General features: G+C 40.3%; 2 protein-coding genes across 3 annotated transcripts in view; one reads left to right on the top strand and one right to left on the bottom strand.

The window, feature by feature from the left end:
* The window catches only part of NUDT13 (nudix hydrolase 13), a 12,886-nt gene extending 5,839 nt beyond the window's left edge, over positions 1-7,047 (top strand). Inside the window, exons 3-8 of the mRNA XM_004383239.2 lie at positions 1,942-2,076; positions 3,532-3,638; positions 4,500-4,625; positions 4,788-4,899; positions 5,633-5,787; positions 6,255-7,047. Coding sequence (XP_004383296.1) covers positions 1,942-2,076; positions 3,532-3,638; positions 4,500-4,625; positions 4,788-4,899; positions 5,633-5,787; positions 6,255-6,455 — 836 coding nt within the window. The 3' untranslated portion in view covers positions 6,456-7,047. The remainder of the gene's footprint in view (positions 1-1,941; positions 2,077-3,531; positions 3,639-4,499; positions 4,626-4,787; positions 4,900-5,632; positions 5,788-6,254) is intronic.
* A 10,104-nt stretch (positions 7,048-17,151) lies between these two features.
* Positions 17,152-17,546, bottom strand: part of ECD (ecdysoneless cell cycle regulator) — a 31,646-nt gene continuing 31,251 nt past the window's right edge. For both annotated transcript variants that reach the window (XM_023737690.1, XM_004383237.2), the window contains exon 14: positions 17,152-17,441. In XM_023737690.1, coding sequence (XP_023593458.1) covers positions 17,211-17,441 — 231 coding nt within the window. In that variant the 3' untranslated portion in view covers positions 17,152-17,210. The remainder of the gene's footprint in view (positions 17,442-17,546) is intronic.

Raw genomic sequence — 17,546 nt, 5'->3', positions numbered from 1 at the left:
TGATAAATGGAGAAAAGATTGAAGTTGTCGAGGATTTCATTTTACTTGGATCCACAATTAACGCCCATGGAAGCAGCAGTCAAGAAATCAAAAGATGCATTGCATTGGGCAAATCTGCTGCAAAAGACCTCTTTAAAGTGTTGAAAACAAAGATGTCACTTTGAGGACTAAGATGCATCTGACCTAAGCTGTGAAATTTTCAATCAGTTTGTATGCATGTGAAAGCTGGTAACGAATAAGGAAGACCAAAGAAGAATTGATGCCTTTGAGTTAATGGTGTTGGTGAGGAATAATGAATATACTGTGGACTTCCAGAAGAACAAATAAATCTGTCTTGGAAAAAGTACAGCCAGAGTGCTCCTTGGAAGTGAGGATGGCAAGACTTCGTCTCATTACTTTGGACATGTTATCAGGAGGGATCAGTCCCTGGAGAAGGACGTCATGCTTGGTAAGGGTCAGAGAAGAAAGGAAGACCCTCAATGAGATGGACTGACACACTGGCTGCAACAATGGGCTCAAACATAGCAATAATGGTGAGGAGGGCGCAGGACGGGGCAGTATTTTGTTCTGTTGTACATAGGGTGGCTATGAGTTGGAACCAACTTGACAGCACCTAACAACAACAGCAACAGCAAGCAGTGCAGCAGAATATGAGGATTCCATGAGCAGGCATTGAACATTATTTTAAAAGTTAGCAATGTTTGAGAGTCCCTGACGGAGCAGGAGAAGAGTAGGGTGCAGAACTCAAATTCTAGTAAAAAAACCAGACTTAATGGTCTGACTAAGACTGGAGGGATCCTGGAAGCCATGGCACCTGGACTCTCCATTAGTCCAGAACTGAAACCATTTCCGAAGCCAACTCTTCAGACAAAGATTAGACTGGACTATGGGACATAAAATGATACTCATGAAGAGAGTGCTTCTTAGCTCAAGTAGATACATGAGACTAAATGGACAGCTCCTGTCCGGAGGTGAGATGAGAAGGCAGAAAGGGACAGGAGCTGGTTGAATGGATATGGGAGATCAGGGGTGGAAAGGAGGAGTGTGCTTTCACATTATAGGGAGAGCAGCTAGGGTCACATAGCAATGTGTATATAAATTTTTATATGAGAAACTAACTTGAACTGTAAACTTTCACTTAAAGCACAATAAAAAAAAGAAAAAAAATTAGCAATATTATATTGTTTTATGAACAAATAAATATAAGTGCCTCATGTGTAGGAAGACAGATTTTCTCCCTATACAGCATTTGTTGTATACAGCCTGGAATCTCACGCGTGAGTATTCTGCTGTGGCCCGCCAGAGCAACATGATCTGGAGGCTAAATTATAGAACTGGATTGGTCTCTATCATTTTAAATGAGACACATTTCTTTTCAGTGCCTTAATGTGTTAACTGTCATACATCTTACAAATTAGGGAATATGTTCCCTTCATGATATAGGCAGAATGTTACATTCCAGTGTCACACCTGGAAAGAATTCCTTCTTTGCTCTTAACTCCTCAGAGTGCTGATGAGGGAACTGAGGCCTAGAGAAGTTAAGCAATGAGACGAAGGTCATATAATTAACTACCTGCAGGGCAGTGACTGGAAGCCAGATATACAGACTTCAAGCTGAAGTAGATGATCTCCCATACGTCTAATATGGCTGTGGTGATTTAATTAAGAAGACCCTGGGTGATGCAAATAGTTGATGTACTTGGCTGCTAACCAGAAGGTTGGAGGTTTGAGTCAACTCAGAGACACCTTTGAATAAAGGCTTAGGGGAATCCAATTCCAAAAAGTCAGCTGTTGAAAGCCATACGAAGCACAGTTTTGCTGTGATACACATGGGGTTGCCATGCGTCAGAACTGACTCAATGGCAGCTGGTTTGGTTGTTGGGTTTTGGTTTAATTAAAACCCCTATGTTTTTCTTTTTCTCCTTTTTTTCTGTTTCTTAGAGTTGGAAAGGCTCTTGGATAAGTTTGGACAGGACACACAAAAAATAGAAGATTCTGTACTGATTGGCTGCTCTGAACAGCAAGAAGCATGGTTTGCTGTGGATCTAGGTCTGAATAGTTCCTCTTCCACAAGTGGTACATAACATAACACTATTCCTAACGGTGCTTCCCTGTGGTTTTCGGGCTTGGGGATTTCACATAACAGTAAAATTTCAAAGAAAATTTTGGAATAAAAAAGAGTTACCAATTTTCTATTTTTTAAAGTAAGGACATTAAAGAAAATACTGTTGCCTATTATGATCATATCAGTATCATTTAAAATAAAGGACATTTTAATGCTTTCTTTCTTAACAGAGGTGGTGGTACACAGATGTTTGTTACATTATTCTCTATACGTTTATACGAGGGCAGTGGTAGTTCAGTGATAGAATTCTCACCTTCCACGTGAGAGACCTGGCTTTAATTCCCAGCCAGTGCATCTCAAGCACAGCCACCGTTTGTCTGTCAGTGGAGGCTTGCATGTTGCTGTGATGCTGAATAGGTTTCCACCAAACTTCCAGATTAAGACAGTAGGAAGAAAGGCCTGGCAATCTAATTGAAAAACTCAGCCAATGAAAACCCTATGGATCAGAACGGCCTAATCCTGTTGTGCATAGGGTTGCTGTTTTAGTTATCTAGTGCTGCTATAACAGAAAATCCACAAGTGGGTGGCTTTAAAAAACAGAAATTTATTTTCTCACAGTTTAGGAGGCTAGGAGTCTGAATTCAGGGTGCCTGCTCTAGGGGAAGGCTTTCCCTCTGTTGGCTCTGGGGGAGGGTGATTGTTCCTCGATTCCCTGGTGATCTCCATGTGGTGTGGCATCTATCTTCCCCCATCTCTGCTTGCTTCTCTCTGCCTAATCTACTCTTTTTATGTCTCAGAGGTGATGATCTTCAAAGACACCCTACACTGATGTGGTCTTTTAACATAACAAAGAAAAGCCATTCCCAAAATGGAATTATAACCACAGATAGGGGTTAGGATTTATAACATATAATTTTTGGGGACACAATTCAAGCCGCAATAGTTGCCATGAGTTGGGGGCTGACTCCACGGCAGCTAACTACAATGACACACCTTTATACAGTTTGTATGTCTCAAATGAGGAGCCCTGGTGGCGCAGTGCTTAAGCGCTTGGCTGTTAACCAAAAGGTCAGAGGTTCGAACCCACTAGCGGCTTCACAGGAGAAAAATGTAGCACCTGCTTCTGTGAAGATTACAGCCTTTGAAACTCTATGCGGCAGTTCTACTCTGTCCTGTAGGGTCGCTATGAGTCTCAATCGATTCAACACCAACGAGGTTTTTGGTTTTTAATATTTCCCAAGCTTCCCTGAATATAAGAATCACCTAGTGCTTGCTAAAAAATACAGATTTCTGGGCCTTACTCCAATCTCCGGGTAGGGGCTGGAGAACATGGTATTTTGTACTTTCCCCAGTTGAGTCTTATTAGACGAGTTTGGGAAACACTCTTTCAACAGGACAGATTGCAAAGGGTCCCTCAGGCAGAGCTTGACATTTGTTTTATTTCCTTCTCTTTTCTAATTTTCTAGCTTCCTTACAGAAACCTGAAATGGAGGCAGAGCTCCAGGGCTCGTTCACTGAGCTGAGGAAGGCTCTCTTCCAGCTGAGTATGAAGGATGCCTCCTTGCTGTCCACGGTAATTCCTCAATTCTATACAAGATTTAGTAAAACAGTGTATATGGGCGAATGCACGCACACACGAGGCTGGAGTGACGTTTGACTGAAATCATCGTCTTCCCTACAACCTTGGCAGAAAGATAGTGTGCTGTAGGGAGATTACTTATGTCAAGAACATTTTCTCCTAAGGACATGCAGATCTACGGCTGTAGGATGTATCAGACCCATAGATGTTTTTAATGACCCCATAGAATGATACACACACCGTCATGTTTTTCCTATGAGAAGTTGTTTTACATTATTTTAATGACTTTTCCTCACAACTTTTTATTTCACTTGCTAAAGTGCTTTTGATGGTCTATTTAATTTACAAAGATAGCTCTAACAACATTGTGAATGTAATTAATACCCCTGGAATGTACCCTTAAAAATGGTTAAAATGGTGAATTTTATGTTACACGTATTTTGGTACAATAAAAAGATAGCTCTAAACATTTTTTAGTTGCAAAAAAACTCCAGCTTTACTGGGAAGGAGTATGTGGGGGTGGGAGGGTTCAACCATATTGGAAATGTTTTATTTTTATACCGGCTAGTAAGTACATGAATGTTCATTGTATTACTTCGTATATTTTGTCTGTGTTAAGTATTTATAATACATGAAAAATATGCTCTCTTTTGTTCAGACTTCTGATACTGAAGGAACATGTTCACACAGATTCCTTATCTTGAAGTTTAAACAGTTAGTAACCATGAAAGGAAGGTGAGGTAGAAATGAAAGGGCATTTCCCATGTGAGTTGCTGAAGGTACTAGGCTCAGTGCTGTTGTAGATTAGCCCTGCATTCTTTCCAAATAAAACCAGGCCCATCTTTGCATTCCTAGGCTCAGGCTCTTCTCCGTTGGCATGATGCCCATCAATTCTGCAGCAGAAGTGGGCAGCTCACCAAGAAGAATGTGGCTGGCAGCAAGCGTGTGTGCCCTTCCAATAAGATCATCTATTACCCACAGGTAAGCACTGCTTTTAAAAGGACAGTAATCCTTGAAGGCTGGATATTACTCTGTCCTGGAAAAGGAAGCTTGTGCAATTAAAAAGCTTTCTTTAATTGTCCATTCCTTCATCCTCCAAACTCCCAAAGCCCCAGTGTCTCATTTCCATCCCGTTTTCTCCAGATGGCTCCTGTGGTGATCACCCTGGTGTCGGATGGGACCCGATGCCTGCTTGCCCGCCAGAGTTCCTTTCCCAAGGGAATGTATTCTGCCTTGTCAGGTTTCTGTGATATAGGTAAGGAGTCTGGGGCATGTGCAGGTGACATTGTAGGACATGAAAACTTATAGTAGATAAATCTGTCTTGTCATAGTACCTGGGGTCTCAAGCACATTCTTTATCATGTCAAGAAAACTGCCTTCTGGTGTTACAATTTTCCAATATTTTATTAGGCAAATTTTCAAGCATACAGCAAGTTGAAAGAATTATACAGTGAACACCCCTATACCCACCACCTAGATACTACCATTTTTTACTGTAGTTACTTTATCACGTACCTGTCCATCTATCCATTCCTCTACCCATCCAGCAATCCATCCTATTTTTTTATGTATAGACTGCAATTATTAGTATACTTCTCCCTAAATACTTTAGTATGTATAATAATAACTAGAATTTAATATTTGTGCACATTGATTTTTTTGTTCGGTTGCTTTCTTTTTTGTCTTTGGAGTAAAATTTGCATATGGGGAAATGTGGCATTAGAACTTTATTGAAGCTGAAGGCAGCAGTAGCTTCTCCCACTGTCACTCCTACTTTGCATCATAACAAACCTAGTAGGTGTAAGCACTGCAGTTCACCACCCAACTCCAGACCTGATTCCTATTGTTGTAGCGATTCAGAGATTTAGGGTGCTCCCCAAAGTATGTCATTGAAACTTTGGAGCCAGCTTTGTGCTCCTTTGCAAATGGGCTATCTGTATCACCCTTCCTGCTGCAGGGCTGTCCTGAATTAATCTGAGTGCTTGTAGGTGAAAGTCTAGAAGAAGCTGTCCGGCGCGAAGTTGCAGAAGAGGTGGGATTGGAGTTGGACAGACTGCAGTATTCTGCATCCCAGCACTGGCCCGTTCCTAATAGCTCACTCATGATTGCTTGTCATGCAACTGTGAAACCAGGGCAGACAGAGGTAAGTTCTTACGCTTTCCTTATGCTGTGATATTTCCTTTGCTTCATCCATTCTGCTAGTCAGCACGTACCTGTCTAGCTCAGCACCGTCTAGTTTGCACAAAGCTGTAAAGTATATGATTTGGACCCTCAAGGAACTTGCAGTCTAGTAAACGAAACAAATAATCACTATGAAAATTGAGTCGGCCAACGTTACCAGCCTTCTCCCTTGTACATATCTCAGTCGTGAGATAATTTATCTTTCATTATCAGGATTTGACAAAGTGCCTTGCATATAGTAGGCATATAATAAATATAGCAAAATTAATGATTGATTTCAGGATTGGCCTTATTGCTCAAGTCAGTCAGGATTTGAGTACAAATATAAAATCATAGGAACTTCTCCTTGAAAGGGACTTAGATGTTGCCATAGTATTCTAACTTTTGTAGCTCCTAACCTCACATCTTGTTCCTCCTTATATCTTTCAGATCCAGATGAACTTGAGAGAACTGGAGGCAGCTGCCTGGTTCAGTCATGATGAGGTTGCCACAGCCCTGAAGAGAAAGGGCCCCTATACCCAACAACAGGATGGGACTTTCCCATTCTGGTTGCCCCCCAAGTTAGCCATCGCCCATCAGTTGATTAAGGAGTGGTTGGAAAAACAGAGCTGTTCTTCCTTGCCTGCTTAGCCCAGATCAAGCCACCTACATCTCTCCTGAGTATCCCTGAGGGGCATACCAGAGATTGACTGATAAAGGGGAGGTGACAAAGGCTATTTCCAGGCCAGAGTCAAAAGGCACAGCAGAAGGTAATCCTACCAGGAGACACCTCTACCAGCGATGTTAACCAAAGTTCTTACTAATGGACCATCAAAAATGTCAGTTTGAGAAGAAAAGCTGATTAGATGTCAACTGTCAAAATCAGTGGGAAGATGGAGGCATTAATTTTTATGTAGGCCTTTGTTTACCCATTTTCTGCTTAGACCTTGGAAGCAAACCTCTTCTGGCATGTGGCTTATACTGCTGGGTTTACACTAACTATCAAAATATGCCTGGTGTAATTTTGGTTAAAAATTTTATTTTGGTATTGACAATATGTAAGAAATCTCAAGTCAATACTAAGTTACTTTATACTTTATAGAATTAGAATAGTACAGCATAGCATTTTTAAATTCTTGTACAAATAATTATCTTGTACATGGTAGTTGTCTTAGTTATCTAGTACTGCTATAACAGAAATACCACAAGTGGATGGCTTTAACAAACAAATTTATTCTCTCAGTTCAGGAGGCTAGAAGTCCAAATTCAGGGTGCCAGCTCTAGGGGAAGGCTTGCTTTCTTTGTCTGCTCTAGGGGAAGGTCCTTCTCTCCTTTCAACATCTGTGGGCCCAACATTCCTTGGAGATCTCCATGTTTCTTGGCATCAATCTTCCCCTGGGTCTAGGAGATTCTCAGCGTAGGGACCCTGGGTCCAAAGGACACACTCCACTCCTGGCTCTTTTTTCTTGATGGTAATGAGGTCCCTCTCTCTGCTCACTTCTCTCTCCTTTTATCTCTTATAAGATAAAAGGTGATGCAAACCACACCCTAGAGAAATTCCCTTTACATGGATCAGGGTTATGACCCGAGTAAGGGTGTTACATCCCACCCTAATCCTCATTAACATGACCTAATCCTGTCTCATTAACATAATGGACAGCTCACTCCCAAATGGACCATAACCACAGGCATAGAGGCTAGGATTTACAACACATCACAAAATGCAGGATAATCAGATCACAAAATGGAGGACAACCACACAATACTGGGAATCATGGCCTAGCCAAGTTGACACTTGTTTTTTGGGGACACAGTTCAATCCATGACAGTAGTTAAATAAAACCTGTAAACCAAACCCATTGCCATTGAGTCGATTCTGACTCACAGCAACCCTATAAGACAGAGTAGAACTGCCCCCATAGGGTTTCTAAGGAGAAGTTGGTGGATTCAAACTGCCGACTTTTTGGTTAGCAGCCAAACGCTTAACCAATATGCCATCAGGCCTCGTAGTTAAATAAAGGTCATGATATTTTATTAAATCACTTGAAGGGAAGTGGGCACTGGGCCAAGGTCTTCCTCTGCATTGAGCCAGATGCAGTGAGGTTCTATGGAGGTAGTTGAATCCCAGTGGGGCTTAAGATAGTCTTTTGTGTTGTCTTCGGCTCTGTTACTTGGTCAGTTTGTGAACCAGGGAAAAGACCATTACTTTGCCATGCCTGTTTTCCTAAATGTAAAATGGTCACTGCTATTTGCACACTCAGTAAATGTCGATTGACTTCAACTAAGGGATTAGTGTTCATGGTAGTTAAAAAAGAGTCATGATATTTAAGTCATCTAAAGGGAGAGTAAAGTGGTTCCATTTCTCGAGCTTTATGGGATAAACTAAATATAGGTTTTCTCATCATTCACATATGCCATTCTATACCTTGTCATAAGGGAAATGAATTTATTTGGGGGAAATAAAATTAATTTCCACACCTTTATTCAGATGTGTTTTTCTGTCCTCTGAGGTGAGGAAATTGCAGAAAGTGAGAATGGAGCATCTCTTTATTGGTGAGACAATTGTTTTAGGTCCAGGTTCAGAGTCTGTGGAAAGACTACTGCAATGTGCAGGTGAAATACTTTTTTCTTTCTTTTTTTATTGTACTTTAGATGAAGGTTTACAGAGCAAATTAGTTTCTCATTAAACAGTTAGTACACATATTGTTTTGTGACATTGGTTGCCAACTCCACGACATGTCAGCACTCTCCCCTTCTCAACGTTGGGTTCCCTGTTACCAGCTTTCCTGTCCCCTCCTGCCTTCTTGTCCTTGCCTCTGGGTTGGTGTGCGCATTTAGTCTTGTTTTGTTTTATGGGCCTGTCTAATCTTTGGCTGAAGGGTGAACCTCAGGAGCAGAAGAAATACTCTTAGAGGTTAGACTGAAAAGAAGAATGTCTGGAGAGAGTCATATCTTCAGATGATTCCAGGTACAACTGTACTAAAAACACAAGCTCCAGAAATCCTAAGAGTATTCACACATCAAAGTTTCATAGGACTAAGCAAAAGGGATTCTGGAACTAGAAAAGTTGAAGCACTCTTTACCCCAAAGGGTCATTGTTCTCTCTAATGCCAGCAAACCATCAATGCTTTGGGGAAACCAAAATGCCTTCATCAGGAAATGTTGCAAGGTAATATGTGATGAAACTTGATTGCCCTGTTAGAATGGCAGCTTGCCCTTACATAGGTTGAACCCAGCAGGAAGAAGGGAAAAGCAGTCTCGAAAGAGAGGTCCTGAGATTTCTTCATATCTTGCAGTTAGAAGAAAACAGTTCAGGGTCCATGTGTATTACCCTCTCCCAATCTTTTCCATCTCTCTGTGGGTGTATTTGTAAGCACATGTGTACACATCCCCAGTCTGAAAATACTGATAGAAAAGGGAGTGTGCAGGATTCCTGGTTATGAGTTTCTCAAACTTACCATGGAGTAACTGTTTACTTTTTGATTAGTATGTTTTCTTGGAAAAGAAAAGATGACAGTGGCTATTAGGAGAAGCTGCAACATTGAACTTTGTTTCCCAGGAGTCACTGGGAGAGAGCTTTGCTGTAGAATTCCAAGGATAGAGTGGGGACCTGGGTACTGAAAAAGAATAAAGGAAACTTTGCTACAGGGCTTAACTGGCTAGAAAATATTTATGTGGCAATGAATTACGAAGGTGCTAAGGACAAAAAAGAACGCAGCTGCATCCATGAAGCAGAATAGAAAAAACAGGTAAAACTTTAAAACAAATGTATTTGCCACCAGAGTGAGCCTGGCTCAAGGTAAGTAAGCCCTGGTAACCACAATTAAAAAGCACCTCCTTCATTCCTTGTATTTGCCTGTGTGCCTCCCTTTTCTACTTAACAGTCGATCCTTAGTGAAAATAAACTTAATGCACCACAAGCACATTGTGAGGAAACCTTTTTCACAGAGTTAAGCTGGTGTAGCATTCAGGAATCTCACTTTTAACAAATGTGAAACGTAATATCAAAATAAACTTATTTAAAATGATTAAAATATTGTGAGTAAAAGCCATCTTTTTGTCAGCTGCTTTTGTTGTATCAGTGTGTAACACTTTCCCTTCCTGAGCTTGTGTCCGTCAATGCTACTGTAAAAATAAGAAGAGGAAGAACTGGAGGGAGTATGGAATGTTTAGTTTCTACTAGTTTGGGATAATAGGTTCCAAAAAGGAAACTCTTCTATACCACTCTCCTAATTCCTCCTTGGTCTCTGGAGAGGGAGCATAATGGGATTATTTCCACCATCTTTACTTTTACATGGCTAGATATACTGAGTGCCCCTCTCTGCTCTATACAGTGACAGTAAAGGAAAAATCAGACACCTTATAAGAACATGGTCAGTAGTTGGAACTGTTTGTACATCAGACTTGATTCTTTTTTAGGAGGAATATGTGAGGATCATCTTAAAAAATAAACACGTTTAATCTTGGTAACAGATATATCAGTTATATTAAATATTGAGCCTGAGCCCTAGTGGCGCAGTGGTTAAGCATTCGGCTGCTAACCAAAAAGTCGTCAGTTCAAATCACCAGCCGCTCCTTGGAAACCCTATGGGGCAGTTCTATGCTGTCCTATAGGGTCACTATGAGTTAGAATTGACTCAATGGCAATGGGTTTGAGGCTTTTTTTGGTATTAAATGGAGTCCCTAGGTAGTACAATGGGCTCAGGCATAGCAACAATTGTGAGGATGGTGAAGAACTGGGCAGTGTTTTGTTCAGTTGTACACAGTGTGGCTATGAGTCGGAACTGACTTGATGGCACCTAACAACAACAATGGGTAGTACAAACAGTTAATCTGTTCAGCTACTAACCAAAAGCTTGGAGGTTTGTGTCCACCCAGAGGTACCTCAAAGAAAGGCCTGGTGATCTACTTTAGAAAAATTAGCCATTGAAAACTCTATGGAACACAGTTCTACTCGGACACACCTGGGGTCACCATGAGTTGGAAGCAATGCAACTGTTTTTATGTTTTTTAATTAAATTTAGACAAGAATAGTATCAATGGAAGGGATCACTGGTGGAGCTGCATAGCAAGTGCCTTCTAAACATTTTTTTAAACTTAGAAAAATAACCCCACAATTTTGTAGTAATTCTTTGTGATAGAATTAGCATCATATAAAGCACCAACAAGATGCTCTATAAAAAGGTAGCAGTAGATGAACATTTTGATCAAAAGATTTTATAGAAGAATCCTGATACGGAGGGGACAGGAAAGCTGGTAATAGGGAACCCAAGGTTGAGAAGGGACAGTGTTGATATGTCATGGAATTGTTAACCACTGTCATAAAACAACAGGTTGATATGTCATGGAATTGTTAACCACTGTCATAAAACAACAGGTTTACTGTTCAATGAAAACCTGTTTGTTCTGTAAACCTTCATCTAAAGAACAATAAAAAAAAAATCCTGATTTAAAAAAAGGAGGAAAACACAGAATTTTAAATTCTCATGGAATCCAGAATTTCTGGAGGCATGGAGGGTGGATGAACCCCTGAAACTATTGCCCTGAGATAATCTTCAAACTGTAAACCGAATATATCCCCTGAAGTCTTCTTAAAACCAAACAATAATTTAGGACAACTACCAAAGAATGTCTGCCTTAAGCATTATGCTTTTCTTTTTTTTTTTCCCCTCTTTTTTTAATTTATTGTGCTTTAGGTGAAAGTTTACAGCTCAAGTTAGTTTCTCATACAAAAACTTATACACACACAGTTATGTGACCCTAGTTGCCATCCCTATAATGTGACCGCACATTCTTCCTTTCCACCCCGGATTTCCTGTGTCCATTCAGTCTTTCTGCCCTCTCATCTTGCCTCTGGACAGGAGCTGCCCAATTTAGTCTCGTGTATCTACTTGAACTAAGAAAGACACTCCTCGTGAGTATCATTTTATATCTTACAGTCCAGTCTATTCTTTGTCTGAAGAGTTGGCTTTGGGAATGGTTTTAGTTCTGGGTTAACAGAGAGTCCGGGGGACATGTCTTCTGGGGTCCCTCCAGTTTCAGTGAGACCATTAAGTCTGGTTTTTTTACTAGAATTTGAGTTCTGCACCCAACTTTTCTCCTGCTCCGTCAGGGACTCTCTCTCGTGTTCCCTGTCAGGGCAGTCACTGGTGGTAGCCGGGCACCACCTACTTCTTCTAGTCTCAGGCTGATGGAGTCTTTGGTTTATCTGACCGCTTTTGTCTCTTGGGCTAATATTTTCCTTCTGTCTTTGGTGTTCTTTATTCTTCTTTGCTCCAGGTGGGTTGGGACCAACTAATGCATCTCAGATGGCCGCTCACTAGCTTTTATTTATGTGATGGATTACACTGATGGTTTTTCTAATGTTGAACCATCTCTGCATACCTGGTATGAATCCCACTAGGTCATGGTGAATTATTTTTTTGATATGCTGCTGAATTCTATTGGCTAGAATTTTGTTGAGGATTTTTGCATCTATGTTCATGAGGGATACTGGTCTGTAATTTTCTTTATTTGCGGTGTCTTTACCTGGTTTCGGTATCAGGGTTATGCAGGCTTCATAGAATGAGTTTGGGAGTATTCCATCCTTTTCTATGCTCTGAAAATACCTTTAGTAGTGGTGGTGTTAACTCTTCTCTGAAAGTTTGGTAGAATTCTCCACTGAAGCCTTCAGGGCCAGAGTTTTTTTTTTTCAATTGTTTTAAGTGAGTTTACAATTCAAGTTAGTTTCTCATACAAAAATTTATACACACATTGCTATGTGACCCTAGTTACTCTCCCCATACTGTGACAGCACACTCCTCCTTTCCACCCCGATTTCCCATGTCCATTCAACCAGCTCCTGACCCTCTCTGCCTTCTCATCTTGACTCTGGACAGGAGCTGCCCATTTCGTCTCATGTATCTACTTGAACTAAGAGGCACACTCCTCACGAATATCACTTTATGTCCCATAGTCCAGTCTAATCTTTGTCTGAAGAGTTGGCCTCGGGAATGGTTTCAGCTCTGGGCCAACAGAGAGTCTGGGGGCCACGTCTTCCAGGGCCCCTCCAGTCTCAGTCAAACCATTAAGTCTGGTCTTTTTACTAGTTTGAGTTCTGTACCCCATTTTTCTCCTGCTCCATCAGGCACCCTCTTGTGTTTCCTGTCAGGGCAGTCATTGGTGGTAGCCGGGTACCACCTAGTTCTTCTGGTCTCAGGCTGATGGAGTCTCTGGTTTATGTGGCCCTTTCTGTCTCTTGGGCTAATATTTTCCTATTGTCTTTGGTGTTCTTCATTCTCCTTTACTCCAGGTGGTTTGGGACCAACTGATGCATCTTAGATGGCCACTCGCTAACTTTTAAGACCCCAGACGCCACTCACCAAACTGGGATGCAGAACATTTTCTTAATAAACTTTATTATGCCAACTGACCTAGATGTCCCCTGAAACCATGGTCCTCAGACCCCTGCCCCTGCTACTCTGTCCCTCGAAGTGTTTGGTTGTATTCAGGAAACTTCTTAGCTTTTGGTTTAGTCCAATTGTGCCGACTTCCCCTGTAGTGTGTGTTGACCTTCCCTTCACCTGAGATAATTGTCTACTATCTAGTTAGTGAATTCCCGTCTCCCTCCCTCCCCACCCTCATAACCAGCAAAGAATGTTTTCTTCTGTGTTTAAGCCTTTTCTTGAGTTCTTATATTTGTCCTTTTGCGACTGACTGATTTCACTCAGCATAATGCCTTCCAGATTCATCCATGTTCTGAGATGTTTCATGGATTCGTTATTCTTTATCATTGCATAGTATTCCATTGTGTGACTATAACACAATTTGTTTATCCAATCGTCTGTTGATGGGCACCTAGGTTGTTTCCATTTTTTTACTATTGTGAACAGTGCTGCAATGAACATGGGTGTGCATATAGCTATTCGTGTGACAGCTCTTATTTCTCTAGGATATATTCCAAGGACTGGGATAGCTGGGTCGTATGGTACTTCTATTTCTAGCTTTTAAGGAAGCGCCAAATCGATTTCCAAAGTGGTTGTATCATTTTACATTCCCACCAACAGCGTAAAAGTGTTCCAGTCTCTCCCTAACCTCTCCAACATTTATTATTTTGTGTTTTTTGGATTAATGCTAGCCTTGTTGGGGTGAGATGGTATCTCATTGTAGTTTTGATTTGCATTTCTCCAATGGCTAATGATCGTGAGCATTTCCTCATGTGTCTGTTAGCTGCCTGAATATCTTCTTTTGTGAAGTGCCTATTCATATCCTTTGCCCATTTTTTAATTGGGTTTATTTGTCTTTTTGTGGCTGAAGTTTTGCATTATCTTGTAGACTTTAGAGATCCGACCCTGATCGGATTTGTCTCAGCCAAAACTTTTTTCCCAGTCTGTAGGCTGTCTTTTTACTCTTTTGGTGAAGTCTTTTGATGAGCCTAAGTGTTTCATTTTTAGAACTCCCAGTTATTTGTCTTCTTGCGTTTGTGCATTGTTACTTATGGTTTGTATTCTGTTTATACCATGTATTAGGGCTCCTAGTGTTGTCCTTATTTTTTCTTCCATGATCTTTATCATTTTAGATTTTATATTCAGCTCCTTGATCCATTTTGAGTTAGTTTTTGTGCACGATGTGAGTGAGGTATGGGTCATGTTCAATTTTTTGCAGATGGATATCCAGTTATGCCAGCACCATTTGTTAAAGAGACTGTCTTTTCCCCATTTAATGGATTTTAGGCCTTTGTCAAATATCAGCTGCTCATAGGTGGATAAATTTACGTCTAGATTCTCAATTCTGTTCCATTGGTCTATGTATCTGTTGTTGTACCAGTACCTGGCTGTTTTGACTACTGTGGTGGTATAATAGGTTCTACAATCAGGTAGTGTGAGGCCTCCCACTTTGTTCTTCATGAGCAATGCTTTGTTTATCCGGGGCCTCTTCCGTTTCCATATGAAGTTGGTGATTTGTTTCTTCATCCCCTTAAAATATGTTGTTGGAATTTGGATCGGGATTGCATTGTATCTGTAGATTGCTTTGGGTAGAACTGACATTTTCACAATGTCGAGTCTTCGTATCCATAAGCAAGGTATGTTTTTCCACTTATGCAGGTCTCTTTTGGTTCCTTGCAGTAGTGCCTTGTAGTTTTCTTTGTATAGGTCTTTCATGTCTCTGGTTAGATTTATTCCTAAGTATTTTATCTTCTTGGGGGCTACTGTAAATGTATACGGTGTTTTCCTCTTCGAAGTTCTCTTTGTTGGTGATTTTTGTATGTTTATCTTGTATCCCTTAGTCAGCTTTTTGATGGGTCAGACATTTACTCTTAGCAACAGACCTGCCCTGCTTGAGTTGTCTCCTTTATAGTTCTTGTTATTGTAAATGGCATTTTTGGTATTTTTTGAGATTAGTAGAACAAATCGCAATATGGAGGCTTGTATGTTGCTATGATGCTAAACAGGTGTCAGTGGAGCTTCTAGACTAAGATGGACTATGAAGAAAGTCCTGGTGATCTACTTCCAAAAATCAGCCAGTGAAAACCCTGCAGATCACAATGGTCCAGTTTGCAATCCATCATGGGGATGGTGCAGGACCTGGTAGCGTTTGGTTCCATTGTGCATGGTGTTGCCATGAGCTGGGGGCTGACTCCATGGCAGCTAACAATAAGAGCACAGCCATCACTATTAAGATTTTCCCACACTTAACTTCATTTATCCTTTTTCTTCTTATTATTTTAAAGCAAATTACAAACGCATAATTTTACTCCTACATAATTTAGTATGCATCTCTAATAAATGAACATTTTCTTATATCAGACCAATGCCACTATCAGGCTTAACAATAATTATTTTGTATTATCTAATATTCACATTTCCCCTATTGTCTCAAAAATGACTATTTACAGTTGGTTGTTCAACTCAGTATCTAAACAAAGTCTACCCGTTACATTTGTTTGTAGTGTATTTTCTTTTTTCTTGTCCTTTTTTTTAAGTGCCATTGAGCTGTGGAAAAAGTGGGTCAGTTGTTTTGTAGTCTGTTCTACATTCTAGATTTGTCTGTTACTTCCTCATATTATCACATGTTCTTCTATTCTCAGATTTCCTGTAAGCTAGAAGATGGGACTAGAGAATAGGATGGGAATAGGTCCACCTTCTTGGCCAAGAATATTTCTATAGCAGTACTGTGTACTTCATATTGCCTCACATCAATAGGCATATAAAAAACCCCAAAACCAAACCTGTTGTCACTGACTTGATTCCAACTTATAGTGACCCTGTAGGACTGAGCAGAACTGCTCTATAGAGTTCCAAGGAGTGGCTGGTGGATTCGAACTGTCAACCTTTTTGGTCAGCAGCTCTTAACCACTGTGCCACCAGGCCTCTACTAGGCATATAATACCTGGTTTTCCCACTTTTTTGTGATCAGTGGGTTCAGGCTGTATTAGCCTGATTCCTTCCATGTTAAATGTCTCTACCAGTTCTTTATCTAATTATGTTATAAATCACTCATTTTTCTTTAAGAGTTGAAAAATGGTGATCTTCTATCTGCGATTCCTTCAATGTTAGGTAGAGTTTTTCTGTAAAGACTTTTCCTGATCATAAGTGCTATTTGATTTCCTACAGAAAAGGCATGATAAACACTTAATTCTTTTTAATTGCCAATTTTCAGAGGAAGAAGTTGATGCCCTAATTACTTCTCATGGTGACCAAAGAGTTTTCTGGGTTTTTATCCCTTTCTCTTTCAATTTTCTTTCTCCTTGAATCTCTCTCTTGATACTCTTTGTCCACCATTATGAACTCAACAGCTTTTATATACTTAATGTTTTTCAATAAATTACTGTCATTATTCTTTTTGATGTTCAAACTGTTTCACCTTGGATAAATGGTATCTTTTAAAAAATTACATTTTCTTTTTAGTGAGATTCAAAAATTGAATGCTTGCAGAAAAGCATTCAATTTCTGAATCTTACGAAACTCTTATCTTTTCCATGATTTATTGCTAGATTCTTTTCTCATGGAATCGTACACTTTAAAAGGGTAAACTTTATGCTGTGAGTTATACCTCAATAAAGCTGTTATAAAAAAAGTAAATAAGTTCAAGACCTTGATTTACGTGGTGGTTACGCAAGTGCATACATGCTGAGGGTGCACTGTGGTTGGTTGTATCCTTAACAGAGGGTGTGTAAACTTCCTCAATTTAGTGAATGTTCAAGGCCTCAATTCTCTCTGTTCTGCTGATCTCAGAACCTCTGTGCAGCCTAGAGTTGAGATCACAAAGACTGTGCACAGATGGCAACATTTGGGACTTGTGGAGAAGTTAACCTGTGAAACTTGTAATGAAAAAACATTTTTACTAAATGAGTAATCTGAAATAGAAATGAACACAATTAGACTCAATATTTATTTAAGAAGAAAAAAGAGATGCTGGGTGTGCTGGTTAATGTTTCGTTGGCTTACTTGAGGGTCTGTGATCGGTATTGTCAGGCAGCTGCACTCCCATGCTTTGTAAAAGGTTGGAAGCAGGTCCTGCCAGTCCAGCCTGAGAGCTATAAGATTCCAATATATTTGAAACCAGGTTCAGGTCTACATCCACAGGTGACATAACAGATTCTCCTGCACCAGAATCTTCCTCATCTGAATTGTTATCGGCAGCCTGGGATAGAGGTTCCTTATTCATGGAGGAAAAAGAAAACCATGGGATAAGATCCCACTAGGTTGGATGGTAGTTACAATATTAAGCTAACTAGGCAACAAAGCAAATTTGAATTCCAAA

Source organism: Trichechus manatus, unplaced genomic scaffold (assembly GCF_000243295.1).
Source record: "Trichechus manatus latirostris isolate Lorelei unplaced genomic scaffold, TriManLat1.0 scaffold00106, whole genome shotgun sequence".
NCBI classification, from domain to species: domain Eukaryota; kingdom Metazoa; phylum Chordata; class Mammalia; order Sirenia; family Trichechidae; genus Trichechus; species Trichechus manatus.
This window is presented reverse-complemented; position numbering and strand designations above follow the sequence as displayed.